General features: G+C 41.4%; 1 protein-coding gene across 1 annotated transcript; it reads left to right on the top strand.

The window, feature by feature from the left end:
- Positions 1-2,002: 2,002 nt before the first annotated feature.
- TMEM33 (transmembrane protein 33) lies at positions 2,003-16,799 on the top strand. The gene is made up of 8 exons (XM_075567260.1): positions 2,003-2,154; positions 6,027-6,089; positions 9,473-9,567; positions 10,387-10,574; positions 11,964-12,031; positions 12,500-12,633; positions 15,651-15,734; positions 16,638-16,799. Exons 2-8 carry the CDS (start codon positions 6,039-6,041, stop codon positions 16,765-16,767), a joined length of 750 nt encoding a protein of 249 aa, XP_075423375.1. The 5' UTR covers positions 2,003-2,154; positions 6,027-6,038; the 3' UTR covers positions 16,768-16,799.
- Positions 16,800-25,136: the final 8,337 nt, after the last annotated feature.

Genomic DNA, 25,136 nt, shown 5'->3' with positions numbered 1-25,136 from the left:
TTCACACCCCTGGCAGCTAGTGTCACTTTGATCTACGGACCTGGGATTAGACTCCCTGGCACCAAAGTCCAGCTGGCCAGGAGTCGACCCCCCTCCCTCTGTCCCTAGGATGAAAGACCCTGCCTCGGGGCAGGGACTCCTCTTCCTTAATGTTATGTTTATGTCTAAAGCACTTATTCCCATGATCTGTTATTTATATTATCTGTTATTTATTCGATTACCACATGTATTACTACTGTGAAGTGCTATGTACATTAATGGCGCTATATAAATAAAGACATACAATACAAAACATATTTTAAAACACTGCTGCTTAATAAAATATACTTTTATACATTCTGCTGCTAAAATGTGTTAGTCCTTTGGTGTATGAAATAGCGTGTAAAAACTAAACTCTTCCCCTTACACTAGCCTTTATTTATTTCTTACACCCAGCAAACTAGACTTTTAAACATTTTAACTTTACTTTGAAAACTCACAGAGGCTAGATGAACCCCCAAATCTTTATACTAGGTTTAGGGAGTCTGGGCAAACACTGGGCATCCCCTCATTACACAGGGGACCCCGGTACAGGTCTAGGGATACCTTACCCCCCCCGATGCCCTGTTTTACCCTCTGGTCTGTGCTGAAGCAGTCAGACTAGCGGTGAGCCGCAACAACGCTTTCATGGTAGGGTTTTAACCGGAGCACTGTGCTTCAATGTAGCCGGGAATCTAACCTGAAACAAGGGTACCTTTTTTAGGGTCTCCAGTAAATTTGGAACCCCGCTAAATAGACACAATCTGAAAGAAGTCTCTCTGTCAAACCTACCCTGAAACTCACAGCCTGGTCGTCTCCACTTGCTAGCACTCCAGGAAAGGGTAAAACATAAAAAATTGCAATTGTCGCATATTTTATTACATGGTACAGCACAGGCATACCCCGCATTAACGTACACAATGTGACCGGAGCATGTATGTAAAGCGAAAATGTACTTAAAGTGAAGCACTCCCTTTATTCCCCACTTTTCGATGCATGTACTGTACTGCAATCATCATATACGTGCATAACTGATGTAAATAACGCATTTGTAACAGGCTCTATAGTCTCCCCACTTGCGCACAGCTTCGGTGCAGGTAGGGAGTTCAACTTTGCTGTACAGTTCGTGCTGACAGGTGCATGCGTGAGCTGCTGTTTGACTACTGAGCGATATGTACTTACTCGCGAGTGTACTTAAAGCGGGGTATGCCTGTAATGCATGCACAATACACGGGTCCAAGACACTGTAGGACCCCCAAAACACAGTTCAGGGATAACCAAGTGGGCTTAACCTTTATTATAAAGCCTCATCGTCACAGTTATTATTACCAAGAGACCATGACTGCAGTGAGAGAAGTAAATGCTGTGTGATTATGTGGTAAGGCATGTTTAGGGGACCTGCCTAGGGTTGCCAGGTGGCTACTCCAAAAATAAAAAAAAGCGCTACATGAAATAAAGTTACTATAAAGTTGTTATTAGGATGCAAATCATTTTAGTTTTGGACCAAAAAAAACACATTTTAGTTTTAAAGTCTTGGCAGGTATGCAGGAAGGCAACAACTTCTGCAAATGTCACTATTTTGTATTAGGGAAATAAATGATCACTATTTTGTATTAGGAAAATAAATGATCACTATTTTGTATTAGGAATATAAATGGTCACTATTTTGTATTAGGGAAATAAATGATCACTATTTTGTATTAGGGACAAAATGGAGGTGATGCGGGGCTTTTTTAAAACTGCCTTTTATGGGTTGGAGTCATCGTGGTTAATGTATGGGGTTGTGCTGTTATTGTTTCACCACGATGTTCATTTAGATTATTCTGTTATTATGATGCGTCTGTTATCACTCAGTGAGGACACCATTAGCACCAACATATTGCACCCTGCAGAACCTTCCAGATAACTGCGGCCTTCTCTTCTAGCATTGGACGCGCAACCTGTCAGTCACCGTGACGTCACCTAGACATGACAGGCACTGACGCCTGCCTTTGCTGTTTCTTCCGGACCCGCCTTTTACTGTCTTTGTCGTCGCTCCCATTGGCTGGTCAGGGTGATTGACGTCACTGCAGTTGGTTGCCGTCGGTCGCCAGCAGGAAGGAACCGGGCAGGGAGGCGGCGTGAGGATCCGGGCAGGTGAGGCGGAAATCACCGGGGAGATGCAGAGAGAGGCCCCGGCTTGCGGTGCTGCCCCGAGGGGCGGGAGAGATGCAGAGGAAGGGCCAGCTTGTGAATGAATGCAGAGGAAGGGCTCTTCCTGTGAATGAATGGGCCGATGGCCTGGGGATGGAGGCCTGAGGTGTTCAATGGTGCGCATAACACCTCCTGTGAAGCACCCCGTGGAAGCAGATTGTGTGTGTGGACAACACAACCACATTGTGAGGTGGACACACACACACACAAAAAAAACACCACTCTGTTCTGTGACAAATTGATTTATTAACTCCTAAATGTAATCTGCATTCGGGTTAGGTGTGTATGTGATCGCACGAGCGCTGGGGGTCGGTGCTAGATAAAGGGAGTATGTGGCAGGAAAAAGAGAACCGAAGTATTACAAATATCAGCACAGGACAAAGTATGAGCCAAGTAAGGGTGTTTATTGACCCATAACACACGGGTACCGAGGACCGGCTTTAGAATTTTGCTGCCCATAGGCATTTACCTTTTTGCAACCCTGACAACCATCTCTTGCAGCATCCCAATGTCACATGGCAATGCGTTTCCATGACAACTGGACATATGATATAACAACAATGTGTCACCCTGTGATATTGCGGCGTCATTTGACGCTGTGATGCTGCAGGGGAAGGTATGAGACCTTTACAGAGGCCCCACGCTTTCCCCCAGCAATCAGTTTAATTATGTCGGAGGAGAGCGGGGCCTTTATAAGCGTAACACCGCCCCCCCTGAAATTTGCTTCCCTGGGTTCGGGCCTCGTAGGCCTATGTATAAATACATAGGCCTGGGCTACCTGACGTTTCGGTCGCCAATTATGAGTCAATAAACACCCTTACTTTGACCGGTGCTGATATTTTCAATACTTCGTTTTTCTTTTTCGTGATGTGTGTGTATATGTGTCTAAGACATGCAAATGAACGTACAGAAATATTTACAGTTGCTATATGCTTTACTGTGGTGGGTTTTTGGCCCTTTTTTTTTAGCCACCATAACCTTAATAATTGTGGTGAATGTCTAGTCTCAAACCAGCATAGCCAGCAACCAACCTCACACTGATGATACCCATCAAGGTTGAAACATGTCTGTGAGTGGGTTCACTGGCTTTGCATCTCATTCCAGCCTCTGTGTTTAAAACAGTATGCATTGGCTTGTGGATTTGCTTGTGTAATACAAGCTTGAGACAAAAGGTGGCACTGTGTGCTCATTTGCATGTCATTTCCCAAAATCCCTTGCTGCAGTGGAAACGCTGTGTGCTGGGCGATAATGGGGAAAGACAGGGTTGCAGACCTGTCTAAGACATGCAAATGAACATACAGTAATATTTACAGTTGATGTATATATATACACACACACCGCCCCTACATACGTATGTATTTACATTAAAAAAAGTAATGCGACTGGCACTCGCCAATGCTAAGATTTATTGTGTTACGGTCAATGTTTTAGCTTCAACTGAGCCTTTGTCAAGATACTTGATTGGAACTACAATGTTGATTGGAATGCAATAAATATTCTAAATATTGGGGAGTAGCGGTCTCGAGGCATTTTTTATTATACAGTATCCTGCTTCCGTATACTGGATCACAGTGCAACCCATCACTGTTGGCTGGCGTGCCGATCTTCCACTAATAATATCAAAACATTTTTTTACACCGATACACATGTAGATCTATATATTTGTGTCTGTGTGTCTGTGTGCGCGCACACACGTATATCCATATCTGTTGTGTATACGTAGAAATATATGTACACGCCAATTTATCCCATGATAATCATCGCATTACAGTAGGAAGTTGTAGAGTAATTCATTCCTGACCATGAAGTTGAAGTAACTTTGTCCAGTGTCATATTTATCTGACACTGAGATTACCATCGTAATGTGCCGGTTACAACATACCGTTCTCATCACTATCCTGTCTTCGGTGAGGACAAAGTAATAAAACAATATTTAAAACCTATGTTGCCTTGTAGTAGCAGTGGGAGACCTTAAGCAATGGTTAGTCTGGTTAATTACAAGTACTACCATGGTCCTTATGAACACGAGGTCTGGTACTGGTATCCCAAAGTCTCTAGTCTTTCAGATATGCAGCTCAGGACCAGATTGTATATGTTATTTTTTTAAGTGGGAAAAAATAACTTTCTTGCAGGAAGTTTTTATAGGGTTTTTTTTGTGTTTAAAGTTTCATTTTTATTCAAACGTGGTGAGACAAGATAGATATAATTCATTATAATAAAGCAAGTAAATTCACGTTACACTTTGCGTCAAAAAGAGACACAGGATTTGTTTCACCACAGTATTTGTAAGTACAGGCATACCCCGGTTTAAGGACACTCACTTTAAGTACACTCGCGAGTAAGGACATATCCCCCAATAGGCAAACGGCAACTTGCGCATGCGCCTGTCAGCATGTCCTGAACAGCAATACCGGCTCCCTACCTGTACCGAATCTGTGCGCAAGCGGGGGGACTATAGAGCCTGTTACAAATGCGTCATTTACATCAGTTATGCACGTATAGGACGATTGCATTACAGTACATGCATCAATAAGTGGGAAAAAAGGTTGTGCTTCACTTTAATTACATTTTCGCTTTACATACATGCTCCGGTCCCATTGCGTACGTTAATGTGGGGTATGCCTGTACAGGAATATTGATACATTACTGAAAGGTTATCCATAAAGCAAAATTGTGTAATATGGAACCCTATTTTCCCACTCGCTTCCATTATATACTTGGAGATGCTTTCCTACTATGTCATGATATAAAAATAATAATAATCAAAATAAGTTGCAAATGAAATATACTGTGATTGCCGTGTGAGGTGGTACAGCGAGGTGGGGGTTACTGGGAGGGAGAGGGAGGTACCCGGTGTGAGCCACACAAAGGAACAAACCAAGCCTGAGCGCCAGGAACAACGCGGGAAACCAGTGCAGTATTAAAAGCGCGCACAAACGACCCGGAGAAATAACAACTGTGCTGGGACAAGCAACAAACTAAATTATTTTCAAAAAATTGAATAATGCAGAGGTTCCAGATTCCATTAATGTGAATTTAACGTACAGACGAGACCACGACTATTCTAAAGCTTGCCTTAAACTAGCCCGGTTACATTCTGGGTATGTGCTGGGTGTAACCTGGCTAGTTTAAGGCATTTCTGCATTGACTAATGACCCATAGGATTAACACAGCAGGGGTCCCTGTCAGTTTGAATGGGACTGCCAGGGACCCCCGCTGTTAATCTGATGGGCCATTAATCAATGCAGAAATGCTGGGTCTAGTTTAAGGCGTGTACCTGGGTCTTTTTGGCGATTGCCACTGGTTTGTGTTAGAATAGTCGCAGTCTGCTGTATATAGAATTTGTTCCCTAGTTTTATAAATTGTTACAGCAGAGGGGAATGTTCTCTCGGTCTCTCGGTCTCTCGTTCTTCTTTTACCTTCCGCCCTTCTTTTACCTTCCGCCCTCCTTTTACCTTCCGCCCTCCTTTTACCTTCCGCCCTCCTTTTACCTTCCGCCCTCCTTTTACCTTCCGCCCTCCTTTTACCTTCCGCCCTCCTTTTACCTTCCGCCCTCCTTTTACCTTCCGCCCTCCTTTTACCTTCCGCCCTCCTTTTACCTTCCGCCCTCCTTTTACCTTCCGCCCTCCTTTTACCTTCCGCCCTCCTTTTACCTTCCGCCCTCCTTTTACCTTCCGCCCTCCTTTTACCTTCCGCCCTCCTTTTACCTTCCGCCCTCCTTTTACCTTCCGCCCTCCTTTTACCTCCCGCCCTCCTTTTACCTCCCGCCCTTCTTTTACTTGTCTCTAAAGTTTTTCTCTTGTTTGTCATTTCAGGCCCTTGTAAACATGGCGGACTCGGCTCCCAGTAGCCCCCCTCAGGGAGGAGGAGGCGCAGTGGTAAGTCGGCTCCCCATTATATTAATCTCTGCAGATCTATATATGTAGATCTACATACTCTTTGCACGTATAATATAAGTGCTTTGATTGCATCATTTTTGTGTTATAGCAACATACTTCGCTGCTTTGCACCATTTTTCTCCACCGCTTAAGTCAATGTTGATTTAAATGTATCATTTTAAAATCGTGTGTCTGAGACGCTAATTTCCATAAAGCAACGTTCCCTGCTAGTTTACACTGTGTGATCTTTGCCACCAATATCCCTCATGCCTGAGTAAACCTATTAGTAACCTAATAGTTCCTCAGGATGCAATTCTAGTTGGAATTCAGTACATATTAACCCTTTCACTGACAGAGCCCTTCTGGCAGGGAAAGAGTTAACGTCCATTTTCGTATTCTTGGTTCTTGCAAAAAACATGCTGCGTGGAGTAACAATACTGGATGCGCATGTACTTTTGTGTCCACCACCTGAGAGAGTGTCGATAACATTTACGGGAGATGCATAAAAGTTATGCTGTGCTCATCCAGTTTCTAGCCAAAATACCCTTGGTAAGAATCCGAGAACTGCTTGTGTGTGAACACGCTCCCATTCTGGGGTGAGAAGTGTAGCGAGCAAAGATTATGGTTTTCAGACAAAACAAGACCTTGGGAGTCCCTGTCAGAGCTGAGAATGTCATCTCGTTCTCTAGTCTTTGTGGTGGGGAAACGACTGTGAGATATTTAGTTTCGTATTTTCACTTGCAACAAGTTACTTTTCAGGGTTAATGGGGATGCTTTCTTTGCTTCTCACACTTACTGTAGGACCTTTTTCAAGGGTCTGCTAAAGCAGCTGTTCGGCCGGTTTTCAGCTGAAACTCCCCATAGATGTCAATGGAGATTTTCAGCCGAAAACGACCTGAACGCCCACTTTGACAGATATGCAATAAGGCCTGAAGCCTCAAACTATCCATTGAATCTGCTATTTGCAGCATATTGTTTTACAGTGCAGAAGAAGTTCTTGTGACATCATTATGGACTGTAACTTGCCTCACGTTCCTAATGTTACTTTTTTTTAAGCTTTATTTCTGAGTGACTTATGGATGAAACATGATTTTCAGTCACATAATTGAATTTTTATAGTCCATATGAACTAATATAAAATAAGTCCATGCTTTATTTTTTTGCCCCAATCTTATTTTTTCTTTGAACCGCTCTAATTTCAGCTCTGGAGAGGTTCTTTAGATGTTCACTTTTAGATGCTGGTGCACTTCCTGTTATTTTTAAAGATGGCACCTGCAGTTATCCAGTAGAAACCGCAGTGTCATTTGTTGCAGCTTCCTATTTGCCCACGGTTTGGCAGGCATTTTGTTTTTCAGGAATGGGAGGAGAACTCTGGCACCTAGAACTAGGTATTTCAGGAATCTGGAGGGCCCCGGAGCTGAAATTAGATAAATTCAGCCCACCGGGTTCAAATCCTGTTTAAAAAAATAAATAATAGTAGGATTGATGCTTTTATGTGAAATGTTTGTAATAAACAAAAAATATATATATACACACATACACTTCTGTTTTCCCCTACTTTGTGGGCCAGTCGTGCCACTGTTTTTTAAACAACTTATCTATGTAATTTACTTTTTTAGACAGATATAATCACCCTTATGTAAAAATGAGTCTGTTTTAATTTCTTTGGGCCTGCATCATTCTATTATTATCTGGTGCCAACATATTTCTATGGTAACTAATGTTGTTCCCCGGTGTCTAATTATGCTCCCATTATTGGCCAAGCACTACAAGAAAAGGAAATTAGTGTGGGTTGACTAACATACATCTACAACAAATGTACTAATGGTCTTATTGAAAAAAGATTAGGTGAATATTGTAAAGACACCCAAAGCATTTAGCTACAATGGAAACATTAAACATTTAAAAAAATATTTGTCTGATTTGTGTTTGAAATTTTGTGTCAACCGACTACGCTTAACTAAATACGCCACTGCATAGTGTTCACTTTTGCCCTTTTTAAGTGTTTTTTGATATGTGGATGAGTTTCTTGATCAGTCCCTATGGTCACTAAGACTTCTGAATGTCTGACGTTCATTTGCATTCCAATTTCTTGTTTTGCTGACTTCAAGACAATATGGTGAAATTTACACCCTAAAGCTGATAAAGAGATTAGATAAGAACATGATTATCACCTGCTGATGTGATCTGCAATCTCCATGTTTCAGGAACGCATTGAGTCCATTTCTTCTGGTATCCCTGCTAATAACTTTTAAATTGTAGATATACATGTGCTTCAAGTGTATACATGTGCTTCAAGTGTATTGCGTTTTAGTTGTCCGTTCTGCGTATCTCATGTGTTGGTGAGTCTGGTTTGCCTTTACAGAAGGCATTTCAAACTATTTTTATTCTTGGAAGGGGAGCTCTATATGCCATCCAGACACGCCAGTAACAAATAAAGGGTTACAACAGCAATCTGCCCCAAAATGGACATGTCTTTGTTTAACATGAATAAAACCAGGGGATCCTCCAGAGTGGAACCTCTGTTTTCAGGGCCCTCCCCCGCCCCCCCAAAAGGCACAGCTGCGATTGCTGCTTTAACATGGGGGTGGACCGCCAACAAAGTCCCAAGTCCAGTGATTCAGATATGCAACTTCTGCATTACAGTAGCTCCTTTCAGAGAAGCTACAGACCATATTACTTGGGGCTCCACTTGGGAATTATGCTTGGTGGCACTAAACTGCAAGCGTTTGGGTGTTGTGTGTCCACTGCATCCTGCATTTAAAGCTGCAGTTCAAGTTGCTGTTTTAACATGTGTCGGCAGACCGCGTTGGTGGTACAACTGTCAATTACCGCTCTGCTTTCCCAAGTTGTGCCTCAATAGTATCTTGCATAGCGTTGGGTAAGATCTAGTTGGGCGGGACCACTAAAAGCAGTGATGGAGAGCTGTACCACCAGTGCGGTCTCGCCACACATACAGTTCTTCCCTGAGCAGGTCCAGCTGCCAATATTTTCAGTTTGAACCAGCAAAACCTCTTGTCAGTCGCCCTGGATGAGTGGATTTTTCGACACCAGCTTTAGGCAAAAGATAGTCGGAGTAAGGTACCACTGGTGACAGTCTGCAGCCATGTGCATTGTTCATCGCCCTCTCTGGAGTATTATTATTGAAGCTGCTTTGCAAAAAAAAGTGCTGTGAATTTAGAAATGCTTTCCAGAAAAAAGTCTAAAACGTTTGGCAGGCACCTTTGGCAGTGACAGGGTTAAGCATGTTGGCTAACAGGATTGTGTAGGATTTTCCAACAGAGCTGTGCCATTTGTACAAGTAATTTTAGACAAACTTGCCGTTCTGAAATGTTCTCATAACTATGTTTAACAGAGTTCATTTCATTTGTTTCATATCTTAGCAATTTATGCTGGCGAATAAACTTGACACTGCAATGTGGCTGTCTCGGTGGTTCACGGTGTACTGTTCAGCATTATTTATTCTTCCTATTTTAGGGTAAGTAGTTGGATTCGGTTTACGTCCTTGTGGTTTTTTTTTTTTGTTTTAAATATGGATATTGTAATAGATCTATTATGTGTCAGTAGCGAATAGGCTTCAGCAGTACTGTAGTACAGTATAATGTATTTATTTTTTTATAACTAGCTCTTTTTTTGTTGTTTCACATTACCTTTCTACATGAAAGATATAGATTAAATGTTTATCTCTCTCATAGATGCACTCAATGTAGTTGACACAATCCTATGTAAGAATAGTCTAATATTTGATGCTTCGGGCACATGGAAATAAAGTGACTTGTCCTAGGTTACAAGTAGCTGACACTGGGATTATAAAAACCTGTTAATCTGCTTCAACGGTATTGACATTACTCCTCCTGGGGCCATAGCATGAAGAAAAAGCACCTGAGCACCGAGACCGTGCATACTGCAATAGAGAGGTGCCTTGGGTGGAACAAAATGGCCTTGCCCACTTGCCATGGGCGTGTGCTTTTGTGTGTGTGTGGCAAGGTTCAGCAGGCTTCGAGCATGCCGCTGCAAACTCCTGTGTTGTACAGGGTTTCCTCCTTTTTATGTTTCTCCTTTTCTAATTCCAAGCTGCACTTTGCCCCCCTCCTCCCAACTGCGCACAATGTTTCCTGGAAAAAACGTTCTTGGCACAGAAGATTAAAAATGATCTGTTATTTCTGCTGTACTTGCCTTAAAACTTTTCTCACAGGTGGTATTGGGATTGTGCAATAATGATGCAATCTCTGTGAAGGGAAGCATTTTGTCCCTTGTTTCCCTTTAGGCTTGTAATCTCTCGTTTGTTCATTTACAGGTTACATGAAGCAGCCAGCTTCTATCAACGTGCCTTGTTGGCAAATGCTCTCACCAGTGCTCTGCGACTGCATCAGAGGTTACCACATTTCCAGCTGAGCCGGGCATTCATGGCCCAGGCGTTGTTAGAGGACAGTTGTCATTACCTGTTGTATTCACTCATCTTTGTCAATTCCTACCCTGTTACAAGTATCCTTTGCAAGTGTTGTATTTGATACAAATACCACCCCTTCATACTAGAGGAGATTAATCTAGCACAGAACATTACAGATTCTGACACCAAAGGGTTTAGGGCCCATTTCTGGACCCTGAGCAGGGGATGCCCACATCCTCGTCTTTATTGCTCTTCAGTGCATTTGATGGCCACTTTCACTAGTCCACACACAGATTCTGGGGCAGAGATGAATTGACATGTTGACCATTGTTCAGGGGATCACAAATTGTAGTCCTTGGATAACTGATGGGCCCTAAATACTTTGGTGGTGGTTCTCAGGCAACTCGCATCTGTAGTCTATGCTGCTTTCAATCTGCAGATCCATATTAAAGATTTTCTTTGACATGCTGCTTTCCAGTTTCTGGTCCATTTAAATGGGCTGCTATATTTATATTTTTTCTCGGGAGACCTAGTATTGTGGTCCTCCACATAATTATGTTCTTCGACATAATTTCACATAATCAGCTAGATTAGTCTTTATTTATTGCATAATATTTTGTTTTAATACTAATCCAACCAATTGTCTACCCTTCTCACAAATATACCATTAGGCAGATGGCGTGTAGTATTCTAAATGTTATACATTTCTAGTGTATGGATCACATGGAAGGAATTCTATATATTGTGTTTTAAATTAACCTTTTTTTATTATTATAAAGAAGTTCAACCACTAGTCAAATAGGTTAACCATTGTCTTTTCTATATGGAGATCAGAGAACATATATTTTAGATTGTTGATTGAAATGTTCTGTGCCTGCTAGAATTGCCAGTGATACTGCAGTAATCTGTCACTGAATAAACAGGCTTCCAGTGCAGTTTACAAAAAAGGTGTGTTCTATTCTACATAGTAGCAGAGCACATATGGACATTTAAGGCCTCGTTTATAGTAGAGGTGCGTGCGATGGAGCTCATGGCGTCGCGCACCTTTCGCTCGAGCGATCACTGATGCGAAGGCGTGGCCATGACGTCACTAGGCTGGCTCGCCCTCTTTGGCTGAACCGCTCACATGACGCGGCCATCGCGCGAAAAAAAAGCCGGCTTAAAATTCTGCCGCTGGGTCGCCCTTCGCGCGCACTATGGCCGGCCAGATAGAGCAGCTGTATTTTGTTTGCACTGTCGCGCCGCACTATAATCGCGGCCTACGGAGCACGACAACAATGGCCCCTTCATGTCGTTTGTGGGACAGCCTAAACATTTATAAACTCCTCCATAAAGGAGATTGGATCCAGAGCCAGTTAAGCAAAGTACTCAAGGCTGCACCATTAATAAAGATAGTACATTTTCACAAGGATCACATATATGTTAACACTTAATGGAGAAATGCACCATTTGTGTATTGTTCTTTCTTTAACACATTGCTCCAGTGAGTATTTTCCCAGTCTTGCTGTTTTCTTCGCTTCACGCCTCAACTTACACAAAGAGAATCCTGGATGTAAGTGTCATTAGCTTCTAAAGTAAAGCAAAGAATGTCCTCATTGTAATGTTTTGACATAAAGCAGATGTCAGTCTAATTTCATGCAATTTGACATTTCTTAAAGAAGCAGTGTCTCTACCGAATTTCTTACTTTTAAAAAAAAAAGAAAAAGACCAAAGAGAAGCTGATCTCCCCAGTACATGCAAATGGTCATAATTACATCTGACCTGCGGTCACCTGAAAGCTGCAGATTGCTTGGCTGCTAATAAGACTTCTTGCCATCTACTGACAGTAATAACAGGAAATGCATACAGTATGTGGCCTTTTGGATGACATTTTGGTCAGCTGGGCCTCTTGCAAGAACTGAGGCATGGGATCACTAATAAAGCATTGTGCCCACTTATTAAAAGCTTAATTAATGCTTGTTGTATACATTCTTGAACTGTATAGTATTCATCATTGGTAAGTAATTTTCTCTTGTTTCAGGCCAAGGGGTTAAACAGTCTGCCTTTTGTAAGGTCGCTTCTGGACAAACTGAATGCAAATCAGCAAAACATTCTGAAGTTCATTGCTTGCAATGAAATATTCTTAATGCCAGCTACAGTGTTTATGCTTCTCAGGTAAGAATTTGAGGAAGTATATAAGTACTTAGCCAAATGTTTGTTGGAAACTAGGTTTAATCAAATATTTTTACAGTAGTCTTAATTTAGTTTTATAATATTTTTGTGGGTAGTGCACAGTTGACTAATTCCCAATTTTTTTTAATGATTAAATAAAATGGTTAAAACTGAACTTACTGCTGAGCACACTTTTTAAATGGGATCAAAGTCTTAGGCTGGGGCCATGGTACCGCTGAGCGTACAGACAGCCTTAAGGCAGTGTTCGTGTCCATGCGTCCGCACGCTGAGTGAACAGACTGCCTTTCGCATCCATGCGTGCATTGCGCACGAAATTAGTTCAAACTGATTTCTTGGCGCGACAGGCCGGACACGTGAGCGGTTCGCCCAATGAGGGCGAACCAGCTCCGTGACGTCACTGGCACACCCACGGACGGCGCGTGTACCAGCCCAAAAACCGCACCCGCTTTAAGCGGGTGACGTCACGGCCGTGCACACCTTTGCACGGGCGAAGGCACGATGAACCTGGCCTTAGATTTGTTATACTTCACGCTAACGCTGCAGACTGCTCATTGGAATAACACAATGTTGGAATGACGTCGATATCACTAGAGTTGCACAGATAAGATTTTAACAACCAAGTACCAATTTTTGGCTGCTTTTAAAATGGGGCTAAATCTTTGTAGGAGTTAAAAAGTTCCACCTTTCAATCAAATGAGTATTCATGTAAAAAAAGGTTTATTTTTTATTATCTATATTGGACGGCTGCAGTATGCAAGGGCTTTCCTTCCTCTAATTCCGAGATCGCCAACCTTTTTGTGCCAAAGGGCACACTTAAGAGTTCAGGAGAGAGGGGTGGGCACCAACTAATTAACACAGACGCACACAAAATACACTTACCTTGTGGGACGGGCCTCCAGTGTTGTGCCGGATGCATAAGAGACTTTTTTACATTTTGGCACAGGTTGCCCTCTAGTGGTGACTATTGGTCTCTGAGGAAAAACACTGCATGTCTGAATTGAGATTTAATTTATGCCCCGTCAAAAAAAGGCAGACATCTAAACATGGCACAAACTACGAGTCTCATTTTATCGTGTAAATGCCATACCTAGAACATAGCTTCTTATAGAGGAAATCGCGGGCACCCACAAAAGTATCGAGGGGCGCAATGGTGCACCGCGTCTGGCACCCCTGCTCTAATTCATGACGTGTATAATTTTTAAAGCTGGTGATCGATTTGGTTCTCCCATAATCAATCGGCAAAGATCCTGCTTCCCAGGGTTCACTAAATGGCTGCCTTTCAGTTTCAAATCAATCCTTCAGTCAGTGTAACTCAGCAGCTATAATGTATTCTTATATTGCTAAAGTAACATCTGTTGTTAGTTTGTAGCTAAAACTGCTGGAAATATTGACAACAAATGATCACAAACAGGAAAGTGTTTTGCACTTCAGGGGAAGTGGCTAAAACCTGCTATAGAAATCAAAAGCTGCTCAGTGTATTAAAACTCAATAAAAAATGTCATTAAGAGTTGACTTTTACAATTAACAAAAGGTAGTAGTATTATCTAATACTACAGAACAGATCTATTAAAAAAATATATTCCAGTTTCTACTACAGGACCACAGGAGCGCTGCAGCCACCCCCGATTTTAAATGGAAATGCAAGAGGCGCTGTTTGTGCGGCTGCTTTATTATTTATGTAAAAATGTTTTGGGCAGTAGGAACTTCCTGCTCTAAATACTTTTTGATTTGTGTTTTCCAACTGTTGCCTGTGTTCCAGGTATTTTGGGTGTCTAGAAAACATGTGCAAATCGCCTGGGGCTGATCTTTTCAGCTCTGATCTTACATGAATGCTGTGTATAGTAATTATTGAACATGTACAGTAACTTGTAGGCTTGAGTGGATTTGTCCTCAAACGCCAACCACAGGCTAACAGGATGTGTTATTATATTAGTCCGCTCTTTCTGCTGGTCAGAATGACTTCTTAAATATTATCACTGAACGATACAGTGCTTTGTCTATATTTTTTACATGGGATCACGCATACGATGGAACAATTAAGGCCATGTATCAATAACGGGCACATTTCCATATTCGATTTCTTGCACGGACTAAGCAAATCAATTGGGGAAAGTAAACGAGAGGAAAGTAAAGGGTCGAAGTGACGCCCAAACCAAAGACTTCTGTCCAGTTCTATTCTCAGAGTAAAAACTATCCTGCTTTGTGTACATTTAGCAGCAGCGAGGAACCTGAAGTCCCTTTTAAATATTGGAATCTTTAGATTGATATTCAGGCCCATATTTAATAAGCGGTGCTATTCCATGTGACGTCTTCTGGTGTCGCAGAACACCTAATGACCCAGTCACTTCAGTTGGCTGTGAGGTGTCTTGTGGAATATCACTGCATAGAAATGTGTAAAAAAAAAAAATATATATATTGTATGCATGACATTTAGGGGCTATATTAATGTTTTTTATACCTCTTTGGTTTCTATATGTGCCATTTTAGCTTTTGATTCTGCTAAATGGTAACGTCCTTCAGGGTAAGTGAGGCTTGTATGTGTGGACATTTGAATAGATTTGTTTGCCCATCACTGAGTGTATTAATGCTGCAGTTATGCCTCCAGTATTGATGTTGGGAACGCACACTGCGGTTTCTGAACTTTGATTTGGTCATCCGTTTTAAAGGATTCATTGTTTATTTTCTACCATTTTAAAATGACTTATCTAGATAATTTATTTGTTTTGGTGTGTCCGTTGTTGCACTGAGCACTCCTTGCTAACTGTTAGTTGATCTGAGTGGCGGACATTTTAAAAGGTGTATTGTTGCAGTACAGTAGGTGTTGTTTTTGTTTTTTGGAGGGGGAAGAGGGAATGCTTGTTTTATTTCCAGCGTGAGTCAGCCATGGTGCGTGGCGGTTGCTGGCTGCTACAGTATAAGTTCTAATTTTTACAGATAAATGTGCCAGCCCCATGACTGGAACTTTTTCACTAAACCATGTTTTTATTTTACATTTTCAGTGGTCAAGGGAGCTTACTACAGCCCTTCATTTACTACCGATTCCTAACACTGCGCTATTCTTCCAGAAGAAATCCATACTGCCGGTAAGTGTTTGTGTTTATTTATTTATTTATATTTTTACACAAATGTCAAGTGAAAAGTGAAGAGCATCCATGCGATTAACAGTCTCAATTTTAGGCATACAGTATCTAATTTGAGAACCCCCTAAACCAGGAGAGGCCAACTCCAGTCCTGAAGGGCCACCAACAGGTCGGGTTTTAAGGATAGCCCTGCTTCAGCACAGGTGGCAGTCAGCCATTCTGACTGAGCAACTGACAGCCACCTGTGCTGAAGCAGGGATATCCTTTTAGGGCCACCAGCAGGTCAGGTTTTGAGGACTGGAGTTGGCTACTCCTGTCCTAAACTACAGTTATAAAGGCCAAACTGGTGTCTCTGAGAACGCGGTTCTTGCAAGGATGTGAGCAAGCTTGTGGACCCAAGTCCATTCAGGCCTGAAAAGGAAACGAGTTCTGCAAAGAAACGTCCCTTCATTAAGTGATATATTTTTATAACCATCTGCTCTACAATTGCCCTGCTCCCTGATAATGGTCATGTTTGCTAAAGTAATGTCGCTTCACAAGTGTGCTTCCTGTTCTCCATGCATCACGAAGCCATACGGTGCGTTAGGAAAGGGTTAATAACGGTAATGAATCGTGAGGGATTTTTTAAAATATGGAATCTTCAAATTTATTTTCGGTTAAATAAGAATAATGTTAAGCATTGACATGTACTCCAGGATAAATTACTGTATTTGCTCACCACACTAGCTTTCTATGGTAATTATACCTTCATTCTTAATGTTTTTAATTATTGTTCATTTGTTTTTACAAATGTAGTTTGAGCAGTCCCTGAATGTTCCTTTTACAATAAAAGTACAACCCTCTGTCAATTCTGCAAAATAAAACAATATTTGCCTAAAAACGAAATATTTGATCATCTTGTTACAGAACTTTGTTCACTGAGCTGAAGATCATCTTGGAGCATCTTGTAATGAAACCAGCATGTCCAGACTTTGTGAGAAGACTGTGTCTCAGCAGCATCGCTTTTATAAGCAGACTAGCACCAGTAGTTGCATAATTTATTTTCCATTAAATGATGTGTACATTAAAGAGCATTAGCAGCTGGTATTTCTGCTCACGGTAAAATATCCAGGTGTCTTACACCAATGTCAAGCCAAGTGGCATCAACAAATGTTTCCATATAAAGGATGCTGAATTCTATTATGCCTTTTTATATAAGCCCCTTCTTACAGGTTCTTAGATTTGTCTGTGCTATGTTCCTAATCGGTGAATGTCGATCTCTTGATATTACCTTTGAGAAAGCAAAAGTGATGAAACCTAACATCGGAAAATACTGTAAAGCAGCTTTCATTTCCTTACGCCTGATCTAGCCTTCACACATTTGCTGCCTGTTAGTGGGGTTTTTTTTTGTTTTTTTTTACACCTGCTTAGGGCCATATTCTATATATGCGGAAGCAGCTGTTTGTGGTGTTTTTTGGGGGGGGGAGGGGGTGAAAATGTCCATTAACAGCCCAAGTAGCCACTTCTGTGTATATACTGTATAGTACTATCTCCTTAAGCAGCAAAGATACACGACACTAGAAGATAAGCCTTAAATTGGGGGTAGCTGGTTTATGGATTCAAAAAATATTAATATACCGTGTAAATGTTTTATGTAGTGTTCTTTTTGCATTCTAGAAGACCACTAGGTAGAATACAATTTTAGATCCTTCAGAATAAAATGAGATTAACCTCAGTTCTATTTAGGTTAATGTATAACAAATACAAAGGAACTCCAGTCCTTCGGGGCCACCAACAGGTCAGGTTTTAAGGCTATCCCTGCTTCAGCACAGGTGGCTCATTCTTTGACTGAGCCACCTGTGCTGAAGCAGGGATATCCTTAAACTTAGCCTGTTGGTGGTCCTAGAGCAGGGGTCTCCAAACTCAGTCCTCAAGGGCCGCCAACACGCCAGCTTTTCTGGATATCCGTGTTTCAGCCACCTGTGCCAAAACGGGGATGTCCATAAAACCCAGCCTGTTGGCGGCCCTTGAGGACTGGGTTTGGAGACCCCTGTCCTAGAGAACTGGAGAGGGCCACTCCTGATCTAGAGCCTCTGCTATCGAGATGCAAAAACAGATGAATATACAAGATGATCATTTTAGACACAGTGAAGCATTTTGCTTTCAAAAGTATGTAATTCGGTTATGATGCTTTTCGAAGTGTAAAGCTCCAGCCCTATGTTTCAATAACACGCAATAAAATGCAAACATACACCTACAAAACAATGTCTCTACCATTTTGTTTTTGTGAGGACGACGAATGGTTTGTATTCCATACACAAAATATGTATTCTTTCTACCTTTTGCCTTTAAAGTTGGATTCGGGGAGGAGGAATCTAATAATAGATTTTCTGGTTTAAAAAAAATAAATACAAATTGGGAGAGCGGTCTTAAAGGTACTGGTAGTAAGGTCTAAGCCAGTAACGTTCAGTCCTCAAGGGCCACCAGTAGGACACGTTTTCAGGAATATCCCTACTTTAGCACAGGTGGCTCAGTCTTGGACTGACCACTGACTAAGCCACCTGTACTGAAGCAGGGTTATCCTGAAAACCGGAACTGTTGGTGTCCCTTGAGGACTGGAGTTTTAAGCACAGTACTGCAGGGAAATAGCAACTTTGCATGCAAAATGAAAACCACATCAACTAATAATCTCAAATGTGTATGAATAAGATGTAAACCCCAATGATTAGTGAGTTGCAAGTTCAATGCTTTTTAAACCAATGCCATTTCAATTCTTATTTTCTATTAATTGATCGATCTAACAGGTTTTTGAAATAATGATAGATTAATTTCCTGTACGGATTCCACTAACTTCAATTTATGAACTGCAATATATTCACTAGCAGGTTTTTTTTTAGTTTGCAGATGGTGCTTTCCAAGATCTCTAAAGTTTGAACAACTTTCCACATTGTTGCAGTGGCTTCTTTTATGGAAAGTTGATGGGAACATACCGAAACATTTCAGTCCCTCTGAACTAAATGTCTGTAAAACCTACTTTTTTTTTTTTTTTCCTCTCTTTGTACATTTGCTCTTTTAATTTATTGTCGGTAACTAAAGTTAGCATGTGCTGCATAGTTATAAGGTACTGTCTTTCCTTAACCCCTACAGTGCTGTAAAAGCTAGGAACATTCAATACGTTGCAGACCATTACTGGCCTAGGTCCCAGATCCACAAAAGGGTGCTAAACTTTAGCGCGCCTTCATATAAATGGGATTATAAAGGCGTGCTAACGATTTGCCCCCTTTTGTGGGTTTGGGCCTAAAGGTTAAATTACAGGATTCTTTTATTTTTTTTACACAACTTGCAATTTCTGTAGAGCCACATTGAAAAAGCCACTACTTGTAGTACAGCTGCGCTTGTTCATTGTCAAGCTTATTGGTATATTTCTTAAGTGATTTCTAAAGGAGAATACATCTTAAATAGAATCATATATATTTTATTTTCAAGTTCTGTAGCTCTAGTTTGCATTCTGTTCAATCTTATTTTTGTTTTAATAGGTGCAGCAATTGTCCCGTAACTTTAAGGAAATGTAATTACCTAAGCTGCCGATCGATCCGTTCTCCTGTGACCGATCGGCAAAGATCCTACTTTCCAGGGTTCACAATGTGGTTGCCTATTTCAAAAGAGGAAGTGCTGTGCTTTTGTAAATAGTTGCTATTAGTAGTGTATATTGCTGAGTACATTGTGTAAACATCTGTATACTTAGAACCGGTCAGGCACAAGTCTTATCCCAGCAGAGTTTTTTTTTTTTTCTGACACTGGGATTCAAACACTTTACTGGCTTCAAACTGGTGATGCCACTCGCCTCTGTTTTTTTTTTTCCTCCCCCTTGTGTGTCTAACCTCCTTGTGGACAAATGTGTAAATAACATGTTATACTACTATGCATTGATTTATTTATTGACTTCGATATTTGGCTTATATTTGAGAATACTTTAGGCATTTTAGAGTATAATGTATTTTTTTTTAATTTAACTTGTTACAATTTTTGTTGGGTGTATTTTAAAATAGCAACTCTTCTCCTCCCCCAAATCGAATATTATAAGAACCAGGGTGTCTTCCAGAGTTGACCCGTGGCACTCAAAGCTTTGGGAACAGCCAGATTGTTTAATTATTTTTTTAAAACTTGTCAGGAATTGAAAGGAGAAACCAAGATTGCATCTTCCTATGGGGAATGTCATAAAATGTTACGATTTTCTATTGGCTGCCAAAGTATATATGTATACTTTGTATGTATACATTAAAACACCTCCACTTAAGGGGGCATTGCAATACTTAACAGTTTATCAAATGAAAATGATATACAATTGATTTGTTAGACAGGAAAGGCCAGAATGAGGTTTCTTACACTGAGCCTGAAACAGCGGTAAAGTAGACGCACACCTGAGCTCTGGCGGTAGCGAGTTCTACACCTCTGAAGCTGCATGCGAGAAGCCTCGCCCACTCAGTGTTAGGGTGCAGTACCCTTGGCACGGAGAGGCAGAACCCCACCCCATAGGACCTGAGATCATAGCCAGCATCCTTCCAAGGCTTCGAACGAGACAGCAGGCTCGTGACCTTGAAAGGTTTTAAAGGCCATTACAGCCACTTGATCCGAACCCAGAAGATAACTGAAAGCCACGACAAGATCCTATCTCCCACAACAGCCAGAGGCTCGGAAGTCTCAGAAGTGTGCAGTACCGCTGTACAGAAACTTGTGTACCATCGGTAGTATTCAAACATGTAAGGAACCTGTGAGTGAAAATTAATCCTGAGACATTTTAAAACAGAATTATCTCCTGATCATTTGACGTCTAAAATCTGCTGTGTAAAAGCAGCATTTACAATAGCTATATCATTATAGGGCAGGGAACCATTTAACCAACGCATCTCAACTACTGCATGAAAGGAGGTGGCTTTTTCTGTTGTGTCCCAGATTTTTGTGATTGAGAAAGTAGAGCCTAGCTAGTTGGGGGTTTTTTTTTCCTCCAGGTTTTAAACATCCCCTCGAGCATTAGGCAGTATTGGTATAAAGCTTCTCTTACCAGAGGAATGATGCAAAATAACCTTTAGGAGACACTTTGATAAAGACCATAAAATGCTGACCTGGTATACAAAGGTAGGATTGTCATAAACCAGTGTTATCTTTTACATTCTTAAAGAGCTGGAAGTCTTCAGAAGTTAATTTACCCGGCAATAGCTTATATGTGACTACACAATGCCGCAGTGGTGAAAACCTGATCAAGAAGCAGTACATCTATATGTTTGTAAAGAGTAGCCAACAACTAGATACATCACCCAAACAGCCTTGAAATACACAGAGGTGTTATACTGAATCTGAGAAGGGTGTAACAGGTGTTGGACCACTGCGCTATGGAAGGTTGTGACATAGAATAACCTTGGCATAAAGTAAATTCACAGGAGATGACCATGAATGGTGAAATGGCCCTAAATTCCAACCACATGCTGAGAAGAACACATGCATCTAGATGGAAGCTTAGCTGAATAGATGTGAATAGTATTGAAATGTGAGTCTATGATCATCTATAACAGCTTCTTTCAATAATGATTGTGCAAGACTTTAAATGCTTCTAATGGGCTTTGTTTTGTGTGTTTCACACAAAAAACGTTATTGCTGTGTATACATCACTCACTGGACCTCAAATCAAGAACTTTTCTAAACTGTGATACTGCTGATTGCCTTTAATGAGAGTTTCTTGCAATCATGCCCTGATCAGCACTATCACAGTTTAATGAATAACACCCTTTGACTAGACAGATGGCAAGAATCACATTCATTATTAAAACTACACATATTCATAGTGAATGTGTCAGGATTGTTTACGCTGCAATAAATACTAAATATTTCTTTCTCAAAACATGGACAGAATTGTGTATTTCCCTGCTCCGGCCCATGATATCCACCCTGTACAGTTTTATAATAAATTGAAACATTTATTGCATTTCTCTATTCAAGGACTGAGGCACAGAAATGCTAATGTAGGCCTCCAAGGGGAAATATAGCTCTCCTGCATATTTGAGAAAATGTGAAGCCCATTCAGTGAAATCTAATAAACATAATAATCACAGCCTGCTGACACTAAAGAAAAAGGACCTCATTCTCTTATTCTTTTATGCAGCGATTTACTGGTCCCTACTGATTTTCAAATTGGATCACAGCAGCAAATTACCCATACTGGTACTAGGGAAAGTAAGTACTGGAATCCATATTTGTTTAGTGCTGTGCTTCAATCAGCAAAAATGATACATTCGATGGTGTGAAATTGGAAATATCAAGGGCTTTCTTTTGTGAGGTGAGGAAAACAACAGCTTTACTTCTAATCTGGTGTTACCCTTTCTACTGCATTTGCTTTGTAGAGTAAATAATATTTCAACACAAATTGAATTGCTGTGTTTTTCCTCCGGATTGGCACATACAAGCTTTATTGACGTGAAAATAAAATAGCCTAATGCAATTTCTGTTAATATTTTAGGCAGGTTTGCAGAGATTTTTTTTTTTTGCAGTTGTTAGATCGTATTTCTGATTAGTTGCAGACTTGGTACGGCGCTTATTTTAGTTCATCATTTCCATCTTTATCGTTCCTTTTCAGTATTACGTCCTTCAGGTGATACAATTAACAACAGTTCAACCAGTGCATAATAAAGCTAAAAGTTTTGAATCCAGTGTTCAGAGAGTGATGTTGGTATGCATGCAAGGACAATTGGACTTTTATTTTATAATAAAAAGATATTAAAAAAAAGTACACAGATTTCAAACTGATGACAATCGTAGAAAGCAAAGTAAAAAAAGAAAATCATAGCCGTTTCAAAATGTGCTCCTAAGTTCGAGGCTACTTTCATTTACTAAATATCTATAAACAAAAGTGAACAAATATAACATTTTGAAACAGCCAGGGGTTTTTTTTTGTTGTTTTTTTTGAAGACCCTATACCCGCAAAGAGATTAAAAATAAATACATTTGGGAATAATGTTTAAAGATCTGGAACTGTAGTGTTCCCCAGAGCTGAACTCTATTATTGGCTCCGGGGACCCCCTTGTTTTAATGTACAAGTAAAATGAAAGCAGAATCAAAGATGGCCACGAGTTCTTCCAATTGAAAACTGATTTGTCACACTGATATGCGGCTTCCTACTGGCCCACGGGAGTGTGGTGTGGCTATCAGCCATATTATTGATTTCCCAAAATCACTGGGACATAAACAGGTAAATATCTCTGGAGCGAAGGGGTCTGAGGATCTACAAATAGTGCGGTTCAGTTACGGGGCCCACGCCCCTTCCCCCCCCACCCCCTCTGGTTCCCGATTCTGTAAAATAAATCAATAAAAATGAGGTGGTATTGCTACTTTAAGGGCCACAACCAGGTTAGTTATTCCATTTTTAAATGGTCTATTCGCTGTTCTCTGTCTGTTCTGTCACAGTACCGATCTATGTCACATATTCTGAGTTATTGTCCTTGGTTACAACATGATTCTATTGTTTATTATGGCATACTAAACATGCTACACAGAGTACCATACCACCTGACAATGGGTTTAGTAATCTCCATTACACTGTGGCCCATATTTACAAAGGCAACTTCTTGTGCTGGAAAATACCTTACAGCCCATTCAAATCAATGGGCTGCAAGATGTCTTCCAGCGCTGGAAGTCTGATGGTAGAAGACTGCTTAGCAAATATGGCCCTGTACCTTTTTTTTATTTTCTATTAATGTAATTATGCCCTAAGAAAGGACAATGACAGTGAAAGTGTGTAAATGTGTGTGTATGTGTAGCCAGGTTCCCCTTCACCGCCCCTTACCGCCGGTGCGGGTAAGGGGGAGGCAGTGGGGAGATGCTCCGGTGTGACGGAGCTCGACGGCGTACCCGGCATCTTGGAAGTCGCGCATGTGCCAGCGGTAGTGCGGCAGCCATTAGGCAGGCTCCGCACGGGACTACATGTCCCAGCAGCCCGAGGGGCTGCTCACACATGGCTAAGAAGACCCATTAGGGCTCCTAGATCCCCGGAGCACCAGAAGAGTTACATTTGGCACGCTTGGCACCACGCTTCAGTCGGGAGCAGGATAGAGAGGAGTAAGGTAGTGTCCAGGGAGCAGTGCTCTGCTGGACTAGGCCAGAGTTCCTCTCCAGGTACAAGCTAGGCCCCGACTAGGTTGTGGTTGCTGCAGGGAAGGCCCATAGGTAGGGACACTTCCCCAGTAACTTTATAGCATCATTGTACCAGTGACAGATGCCACGCGGTGTGCGCAGCCTGCAGTCTGGGATCAGACCCAGTCCTGTATTATCAGAGACACTTAAAAAGGGACACACTCCAACGGGAGCTCCCTCAGAGGTGGACCGGACGCCTGAGGATCGATGCGGCATGTTACACTTTGCGGCCCAACGAACTCTCAGCCAAGGAGGCCTGGTCTAGACTAAGACCAGGAAGGTATTGCATCTACGTGCACCAACGGCCATACACACACAGTGGGTAGCGCTACTCCACACTTTGGGTGGGCCTGGTCTGTGGACACTGGTTGGTTAAGTGCCCAGGTACTTACTTCAGTACTTTGCGGTTCCACCAGGGCGGTGTTATTGTGGGTGCACTGTATATCATATTATCGTGTTCGTATTCGGTAAACCTATTATATACTGGTGTGTGTATTTACTGTATGTATTGGGTTCCTGAGAGAGGTTATCCTACTGCGTTAGGATCTCTCCCAGGTGGAGGTGCTGCATCAGGTAGAATGACAGATCACCCCAGGCTCCCAGCGGCGGAGGCTCAAGCCTTCTGTGAGCCACAGGTAACTACAGTGCGCATGGTTCCCCTTAGTCACGGGGGAAAGGGGGCAACATATGTATAATGTGTATATTGCTGTACACATAGATACATCAACCTTCTATTTTAATTCCTGGTGTAAAAAAACATTAAAATAAGTTAAAGTGAATACTCGTGCCTCAAAATCTAGGTCATGTACCAGGCCTTATTTTCTTTTCATTGTACTGTATCAGTAAATCAGGGGAACATGGATAACATAGCAAGTTGTGGAAATATTTCTTGTTATTTCTGTAATACTGTCCTCTAGTGGACCGTTTATAAAATACATCTTAACTTGAGCATGTACTGTATTTAACTATCCTAGGAGATATACTAATATATGTTGAGGAGATCCTGCCAGAGAATCACAGGTTCTACATCCGTTTTAAATATATCTCGAACACTGATAGAACAGATGGTCATTTGCCTTGTAACCTCTAATAAACAATTTAATGTAAAAAAAATCCAATGTGGGATATCGCACCTCGATCCTGCAAGTCAATGGCAGTTAACGCCGGATCAGAGTGCAATACCCTATGTTGACTCTCAAACCTCGGATATAGCACAGGCGCGCGCATGTGACGGAGCGCAGGGCA

Source organism: Ascaphus truei, chromosome 1 (assembly GCF_040206685.1).
Source record: "Ascaphus truei isolate aAscTru1 chromosome 1, aAscTru1.hap1, whole genome shotgun sequence".
Taxonomy (NCBI): Eukaryota; Metazoa; Chordata; class Amphibia; order Anura; family Ascaphidae; genus Ascaphus; species Ascaphus truei.
Note: the sequence above shows the minus strand (reverse complement) of the source record. Positions and strands in the feature narration are given on the sequence as shown.

Bases quoted from the DNA above. Each gene is read 5' to 3' on its own strand.
- TMEM33 (XM_075567260.1), top strand. From the start codon at position 6,039: ATGGCGGACTCGGCTCCCAGTAGCCCCCCTCAGGGAGGAGGAGGCGCA. The intron at 6,090-9,472 runs GTAAGTCGGCTC...TTCATATCTTAG, and splicing joins AGGGAGGAGGAGGCGCAGTG to CAATTTATGCTGGCGAATAA. The intron at 12,032-12,499 runs GTAAGTGTCATT...CTCTTGTTTCAG, and splicing joins ACACAAAGAGAATCCTGGAT to GCCAAGGGGTTAAACAGTCT.